The 9,045-nt window shown below is 36.0% G+C and overlaps 1 protein-coding gene across 1 annotated transcript; it reads left to right on the forward strand.

Moving 5' to 3' along the window:
* Window positions 1-1,258: 1,258 nt before the first annotated feature.
* LOC148583443 (organelle RRM domain-containing protein 2, mitochondrial-like) lies at window positions 1,259-3,010 on the forward strand. Its single transcript, XM_088511422.1, has 4 exons — window positions 1,259-1,276; window positions 1,433-1,526; window positions 2,565-2,671; window positions 2,918-3,010. Exons 1-4 carry the CDS (start codon window positions 1,259-1,261, stop codon window positions 3,008-3,010), a joined length of 312 nt encoding a protein of 103 aa, XP_088367548.1.
* The last annotated feature ends 6,035 nt before the right edge of the window (window positions 3,011-9,045 follow it).

Genomic DNA, 9,045 nt, shown 5'->3' on the forward strand with positions numbered 1-9,045 from the left:
AACAAATGATTTTTCTAATAAATTTTTTTTATTATTATTATTATTATTATTATTTTTAAAAAGAAAGCGAGTGGCCATGTGGACAATGGAGGGAGGGGTGGCTGCGTAGCCACCCCAACCAGGACAGTGGTGGCCACACAATCACCACAATCTAGTTGAGGTGGCTGTGCAACCATCCCTACCTAGCCTATTATGGTGGTTGTACAGCCACCCTTAACCTATTGTGGTAGCCACGCGCCACCTATGACCAGGAAAGAGATGGTCATGCGACCACCCCTCTACTCCGCTAAGGATGGCCACAAGGGCACTCTTTTTTCTTTTGTAGTTTTGTAATTTTTTAAAATAATAAGTTGGTGCTTATTAATGTTTTCACTTTTTAAACTCAAAAGTTAAGCAATTGCTTTGTCAAAATATTCCTACAAGAAAATATGAAAAATTTTCTCCCAAGTGTTTTGTGTTTTGAATGTTTGTTAAGGTTTTTGGAAATTTAAAAAAAAAAAAATAAATAAATAAAATAAAATTTAAAAAAAAAAAAAGAGGTGTCTTTTTGTCTCTGAAAAACACTTTGAGAATATGTTACCAAACATGGCCCTAGTCTTCTTTCATTTAAAATCAAAATCTCTATAGACTTCAAATTCCCAGAAAGGAGTTTTTATTGGTAAATTTTTTTTTTTTTGATAGGTGAGTTTTTATTGGTAAATTATAATTATGATTCCAGGTTCTAAGGCTTTTATGAGTCAAAGATTAGGGGCTTAATAAAGCAACATGTTCTTCAAAGCAATTAGCTTTACCGAGTAACAAAAGGAGAAATATTTTCTTACATATAAACTAATAATGAAATTGAATTAGTTTGAAATATAGCTCTAGAGATTAGTGAAAAATTCAAACCCAGAACCAACTGTTCTTTCATACAGAGTACATCAATCACACCAAGTTTATGCAAACAACAATAGTACGGAGTTCTAAATAAAGAAGTGCATGACTGAGATAAAGTGTACCTTGTTCTTCTTCTCCAAACCACCTATAAGCAAAGAAATAGTTTAGAATAAATATCATACGTATATTGTGGCAAAATAAATGAATAAATATATATAGTCCCAGAAAGATTCTCCTTGAACTATGCTCCATCAAAAAGATAAGCAGGCTCCAGTGCTTAGTCGGTTACCTTATTGATGGATCAAGAATAGGTTCCCTGGCGTCTATATTCTTTTAAGTTAAATTCATAGACATTTCTCATTATTCCTTCCCCTTGAGGCAAATGGATTGTTGGAAAGAGGTTGTCTTTTTCTATTACAATTGTTGATAAGGGGATCGACCAAGGTATACTGTTGGGAGTGCCACCAACTGTGGTTAGTGTCTTGGCAGCTACTTGTATTAGCAGGAAATTTCCTTGTGCTGTTGGAGTAATATATGCATGATTATGGCCTGATAGAATCATTCAACATTTGTGCTTATAGGTCTTAACAGGAGAACCACATCAGAGAAACTTCAGGAAGCTTTCTCTCAATTTGGCGAAGTTGTTCATGGTAAAGTCATTTTTTTACTGGTTTTGCCTTTTTATTTTTCTTTAATTCTTAAAATGTTAATGGGACCCTGTGATGTTCAATTTGTCAAGATTTGCGTTTTGTCTGTGTGAAACTGAATCCCAAATAAATACGCCTAAGAAAAAATCAATGTTGCTAATCATGAATATTAAAATTGTCATTTGCTTTAGAGGTTGATTATTATTTTGCACTTCTTGTTTTTACATCAGTATAGTCGGTGTATGGCATATCAAAGTGTTTGAGGATTGAATTTGTCAGGGAGGATTGATAATTGGCACACACCAGGAAATTGGATTTCATTGACATTACTTTTTGTCATGTTATCCTTGGATGGGTGGAGAGTATTTCACCTTTCTTTTTGCATTCATTATTTTGGCATATGCTACCATTGGAACAGTTACTTTCTGCGTCTCAAATATTTTCAAATATGTAGCATATAAATTTTCAAGTATGTAATTGCATGAAGGCATTAAAAGGAAATGGGAAAGGACAAGTGGGCCTGGATATGCAGGGGCTAGAGCAGTAAACCCAAAATATTTGAGATAGGTTAGATTGGGTTCAGTTGATTGCCACTCAGCTCATATAATATTGAATTTATGATTGTTGTTGAAAATTTTCACCTAAGAAGGATAACTGTCAGTTTTATAATCTTATGCCAATGATTTCTAGTTCAAATGACACTTCCTTCCCCTCTTAAGAATGGTGTGGAGGGTGTGGTTGCAGGTTCAAGTTCTAGCTGGTGCATGTGTAATTTACCAATTAAAAGAATACTGTTAAGTTCACTATCTTATGTTTTAACTATGTTGTGTGCATCACATAGTGGGTATAGGCTATATAATGAAATATACAAATTTCTGGGATGATTCCTAAATTTGGAATAGATAAATGGTGGTAAGGATTTAGTATTGAAATATCATCTTGCATTGGGTTAGATAATGGCCTTTTTGTGTTCACTAATCTTTGCCCTAGGTAGAGATTATTCGGTTATGCTATTGATAGCTTTTTTTGCCTATGTTTCAGCCAGGGTGGTGACAGACCGTGCTACTGGATACTCAAAAGGCTATGGATTTGTGAACTATGCCACCTTAGAAGATTCAGAGAACGGAGTTAAAGGGATGGATGGAGAGGTCTGTCTACCTTGAATTTCCTGTCAATTTGTGTACTGGATAAAAAGCTAAGAAGATGTTACTAGTGTGTGAGCCATTATGGTTTGAATGATGGAAACCATGTAGTTTTGTGTATTGACTATTGTTCTTTGATTTTGTCAATGGTAGAGGACTGAACTTTTTGTTTTATTGATGCCTCCGCTCAATTTCTTCTAGGCTGTTATGAAATAGCCTACTTAATGTTTATTGTTGTGTGTGGTGTTACAGACTCTTGAAGGATGGGTAATTTTTGCTGAATACGCGAGACCAAGAATTCCTCCAGGACAGTCGGCATTTCCAGAAACTTACCCACCTTACTAGCTGATGATCAATTAAACCAATTGATTGGATTGTGAGGTGTACTAGCTTTACTGTTTGAGGAGCTCAGGTCAGGTCGCCATCGTTTCTTCTTCTTGTCGTCCATTTGATGTGAGAGAGAGGGAGGCTGAGAAATGTGGATCAGTTGAAGAGTGGAAAGGCGGGAAATGAGAGGGAGAGCCTTTTGGGGGTGATCTCTCTTCTCTTTAGGGGTAGTGAGCCTGTGAGGGGCCGTCTTTATACGACGCTATATTTCTTGGTTATATTATTCAACATGTGTACCTCAGGTGGTTTGGCCACCCAAACTTAGGGCTAGGGGTTGTAGCGAACCACTCCAATGGCGGCCCCCAACCCACTAGGGGTGGCCATGGTGGCTGGCAGTGGCTTAGCCCTTCCTATTTCATTTTTTTTTAATTTTTAAATAATCTTTTTTATTGATTAATAATTATAATAGGTAAATTTGGTTTGTTAAGTGAGTGTTAAACTAAGAGTATTTTCATAAAAATTTGGCTAAATATGACTTTTACGTCCAAAGATATGGTCAACACTTATGGAAAGACGTAATTACAACAAAATAATATGGATGCTTTTTCAATGCTTTTAGGTTGATTGGTAATTCCTGATGCGTTGAATCTAGATTTTTTTTCTTTTTTCTGAAGCTCAATCAAGTACAGTTGTTGCCTCTTGGTTGGTTTATTTCTCATTAAGATAAGAAGTAAAGCTTCAATTAAGTACAGTAGCTACTTCTTGGTTGATTTCTTTATCATCAATGAGAAATAAAGCTTGAAGCTTTCATTGTGTAACATGAATTTGTTGCTTGTCTGACGACAAGAGTAGTTACAGAAATTGGCATGTTGAATAGATGTTGTGGCCGAAATTGTGCCCAATTCTACCCTATTCCATTTCTGTCATCATTATTAGTGTTGCATTTACTGCAGTTCTCTACCGGTAGATGAGTATGATTGTCTCCTTTGTAACTTTGAACAAGATGAGTGGTTCCCTACAGCGTATGAATTTTGGAATATGTTGGTTATTGGCTGAGAGCCACCATTGAAGGTGAAAGGGGTTGTGGGTTATACCAATCCAAGATTGCCAATTGTATTTGTACATAGTAGTTCAAGTGGAGTTATTCTTAAGAGTTATTCTCCATATGTAATTCGCATCAAGAGTCTTAGTGTAAAGTCTATTTACTTGTAAACTTCTATATATACATCAATGCAAACCGGTGATTATACATTCCAAATCATAGAATTACTTGTTCTTGTAGTTACTAGTGTAGTTTTACTGGCCTTTCTTTATGATGAGCCTAAATTTTTGATTCATTACTTCTTCTTCTTTTTTTCTTTTTTCAAACAAATTGGTCAATAAATGTAACTCGTGGATGTAAAATTGCTAACTCGTGGATGTAATGAATGTAATCCATGGACGTAAATTATAATAAATGAATATACATTTTAATTTCATCTTCATCTCTTGGCAATAGAAATAAATATAATCTACAAATTGTCATATTGACTAAAAGGTTTTATACAATAATAACATAATTTTCAAAAGGGAAAACTTCACTGAAGACTCCTTAACTCTCACTCGATTTGATAAACTTCCCATAAATTTCAAAATCTCTCAATTTAGTCCCATGAATTTTCAATTGCTCTCAATTTGGACTCCTCTGTCAGATCTTAAACATTACATCACGTTTATACTCATGACTTTTTTATAAAATTCAAACTTCCAAAACGTTTTTTTATTTAAAAACAAAAAAAAAAAACAAAAATCAAGGATATTTTGGTCTTTTTTTTTTGTATTTTTAACAGTTAAAATTGATGGAGGGGTCTAAATTGAGAGCAATTAAAAGTTTAGGGGACTAAATTGAGATATTTTGAAGTTTATGGGGGTATTTTAAAACGGGTGAAAGTTCGGGGGTCTTCAGTGAAGTTTACTCTTTCAAATTTAAATTGATTCTATTAATCACAAAAGTATCCTCTAAACAACGCCAACCCACAATCAATTCCACCATTTAAACTCGCACCAAGATAGCGATCCTTTGAAATGTTTCATAATGACGATCAAAAATCAATGTCCTAAACATGTTTCCAAAATCAAAGTTAATTTCCAAATCAATAAGAACGTGTTAAAACGTTTATTTTCATTTGTAAGTTTGGTACTTACCAAGGAGATTCCTGAGATTCATATTTCTGTTTGCACTATCAGCAAAAGGTGTTGGTGTAATATTGAATCCATCGGTTACCTAAAAAACAAAATAACACTTAACTTGTGAGCTTAATATGAGATGTATTATTTTATTCAAGTATGAACAAATGTACAATAAAATTATTCTATTCTGTCATTAACAAACAAAAAATCAATAAAAGACATTACTTTATATATATATATATATATATATATATATGCACTTGACTGGCTCTTAGGTTTAGGTTTAGTTTAGTTTTTTTTTAATCGGCTCTTACACTTAGGTTTAGATTAAAGTGTGCTCTTTAAAAAAAAACAAAACAAAACCAAAATAAACAATCTAAACACAGACAATAAATAACAAATAGCAGTGAAACAACCTCAAACCCATATACAACAAACCTACTAAAAGATCAAAATAAACAGTAAAAATGGACAAATTACTCAAAAGTGAAACACCATTTCAATAGTATTATTTTCTCAGATTCTCTCTTAGAAATACCAGTTGCCATCTGAAACATCTGCAAAATTTCGAAGCTTTTTGGTGGTGTTTTTGTCAATTATACTGAATACCTCTCAATGTGAGAGTTTCTCATATTATATAGGAATTGTCTAGTTAATTACAGCCTGTATCTCAGCGATTACAGCAATCTAGGAGAATAAATAAAGGCAACTAAAATCTATCTATTAATTACAAGATACTATAGTTATAATACAAAAACATGCCATAACTAGATAAACTAATTATGACTAAATATATATGATATAGCTGTCGTATCTGACTAACATCCCCCCTCAAATTGATGTTGGTCGATCAAAAAGCATCAATTTGCCTACAAGGAACTGATAACGCTGTTGTGTCATGGCCTTCGTGAATATGTCAGCTATTTGGAGATTAGTGGAAACATGAGGAAGAGATATAACACGAATGTCCAAGGCTTCCCGAATAGAATGATAGTCTACCTCAATATGTTTTGCACGTTCATGGTAAACAAGATTAGCAGCTATTTGAATAGCACTAGTATTATCAGCATGAAGAGGAGTAGAATCAGATTGAGAAAAACCAAGCTCAGCCAGAAGCCCACGAAGCCAGACAATCTCAGAACAAGCAGCAGACATTGCCCGGCATTCGGATTCAGTAGATGACTTAGAAACACAAGCTTGTTTCTTACTCTTCCAAGAAATCAAAGAATCACCAAGAAACATACACCAACCCGTGACAGATCGCCGAGTATCAGGACAACCAGCCCAATCTGTATCACTATAAGCAACAAGGCGAAGAGGAGAGCCAGTTGGAAAGAACAACCCACGGCTAGGTGACCCTCAAAGATATCGAATGATACAACGAACATCAACTAAATGAAGATGGCGTGGAGTTTGCATAAACTGGCTAACCTACTGGACAGCGAAAGAAATATCAGGTCGAGTAATAGTCAAATAGTTCAAGCTGCCTACCAATTGTCAGAACACAGTAGGATCAGAAAGAAGATCACCCTCCGCACTTCGATATTTCACATTAACCTCCATAAGAGTATCCACTGAAGAAGAATCCTGAAGACCAACCAGGCTAATCAAGTCCTGGATATATTTGTGTTGATTCAAGAATATACCCGAAGAATCGATATGCACCTCCAACCCCAAAAAATACGTAAGAGGACCAAGATCTTTCATATGAAAAGAAGCCTAAAGATTCTGCTTGAGATGGTCAATCAAACTTGAGTCAGTGCCAGTAATGACTATATCATCCACATACACAAGTAAAAGAATAAGACCAGTCTGAGTCTTGCAAAGGAACAAAGAGGAGTCATATTGGCTTTGGACAAAGGAGAAGCGAAGCAAAGTAAACCTGAATTTTTCAAACCATGCTCGGGGAGCCTGTTCTAAACCATTGAGAGACCGCTTTAACTTACACACAACAACAGGTGGAGAAGAAAACAAACTCGGAGGAGGAGTCATGTAAATATCCTCTTTGAGATCACCATGAAGAAAAGCATTTTTAACGTCCATCTGGTGAAGTGGCCAACCTTGGGAGGCTGCAATAGAAATAACCGTATGCATTGTGGTCATCTTTGCCATCGGAGCAAATGTCTCATCATAGTCCACCCCATATTCTTGCCTGTTCCCAAGAGCAACTAATCGTGCCTTATATCGATCCAGAGTTCCATCAGAGCGAAGCTTAATTGAGTAAACTCATTTACAACCGATGGCTTTAACATTAGAGGGGCAAGGAACCACATCCCATGTATGATTGTCCTGGAGAGCCCGAAGTTCCTCATCCATCGCTTTCCGCCAACATTCAGATTCAACAACCTCGGAAAAGCATGTAGGGATGACAATAGAAGACAAAGTAGTATTAAAAGAAGTGTGGGAAAAACCATACCGATCAGGAGGACGTGATACTCGGGCAGATCGTCGAGGACCATTCTCAGGAACTGTCGCAAATGGCAGGTCAATTTGAGGAGAAGTTGCTAGAATAGTTTCAGATGAAGGGTCAGTCTCGGGAAGGGGCAAAGTCGGTAGACGTCGAGTATACACAATTCCAGGTTTGAACCGTTCAGGTAGAGGAGGCAATTCATCAAAACAAGGTAGAAAATACTAATCTCAAGCAATGACTCAACATGTGTAGAAAAGAAACATTGATTCTCAAAGAAAACAACATTACAAGATATACGAATTTTGTTAGAACAAGGATCATAACAACATAACATTTGTGAGAAATACTATAACCCATAAAGGCACATTTAACAGACTGAGCAGAAAGTTTGTGACGTTCATGAGGAGGTAAATGAACAAAGCAAACACATTCAAAAGTATGCAAATCAAGATAGCTAGGATGCTGATGATGCAACCGATAATAAGGAAAATCAAAATACCTAAAATAAGCCTCAAACATTAATTTTTTTTCAAAAACTAGTTACCTGACCGGGTAAAACCGGAACCGGCCGGGAACCGAGACCCCGGTTAACCGGGGTCCCGATTTCGGTTCCGATTTCCCAAAACCGAGAACCGGGGTACCCCGGTTTCGGTTCCAATTTTGGCCAAAAACTGAGAAACCGGACCGAGTTAACACCCCTATCTGAGAGACAATTCCTTTGTGGTGTAAGAAATCATGAAACTCGCGAGACATGTATTCTCCACCAGAATCAAACCTCAAAATCTTAATACCTGTAGAAAATTGGTTCTCAATATACGTTACGAAGGTCTGAAAAACAGACAGGACCTCAGATTTGGCCCGAAGAAAATAGACCCAAGTATACCGACTGAAATCATCTATGAATGTAACAAAATATTTATATCAAGCATGAGAAATTACAGGAGAAATGCCCCATACATCACTATGCACAATATCAAAGCATTTTGCAACACGACTACCATGAGAAGAAAACGAAAGAGTTTTACTCTTACCAAGTTTGCATACAGAACAGTCAAATGACAAATTTTTAGAAACACATTCTTTATTGCCTAACAAACTAGAATTTAACATATGAGACTGAATAACAGAGTTTGGATGACCCAAACGTTTGTGCTATACTTCGTTCAGAGTGTTAACTGTCATACAACCCAAAGATAAACAATTAGGAATTGAAAAGTGCAGTGGAAATAGTCTGCCAACTTTAAGCCCCTTTGCAAGTATCTTCCCCGACACCTGATCCTGCACAAGACAACCATCACGAGAGAAATGGACATCACAGTTTTTTTCAACTACCTAGCCAACTGAAATAAGATTACTAGAAAGTTCAAGAGATACATAAATATCTCTGAATGAAGGATTGATATCTCCTACTTCAGTAATAGCTAAATGACTCCTATTAGCTACTTGAATATGGGATGAACCACGATGTGGACGA

Source organism: Corylus avellana, chromosome 10, assembly GCF_965113065.1.
Source record: "Corylus avellana chromosome 10, dhCorAvel1.hap1.2, whole genome shotgun sequence".
NCBI lineage: Eukaryota > Viridiplantae > Streptophyta > Magnoliopsida > Fagales > Betulaceae > Corylus > Corylus avellana.

What these genes read in the sequence shown, in the direction of transcription:
- LOC148583443 (XM_088511422.1), top strand. An exon ending in ATTTGGCGAAGTTGTTCATG is followed by an intron (nt 1,527 to 2,564) that starts GTAAAGTCATTT and finishes CCTATGTTTCAG; the next exon opens with CCAGGGTGGTGACAGACCGT. An exon ending in TTAAAGGGATGGATGGAGAG is followed by an intron (nt 2,672 to 2,917) that starts GTCTGTCTACCT and finishes GTGGTGTTACAG; the next exon opens with ACTCTTGAAGGATGGGTAAT.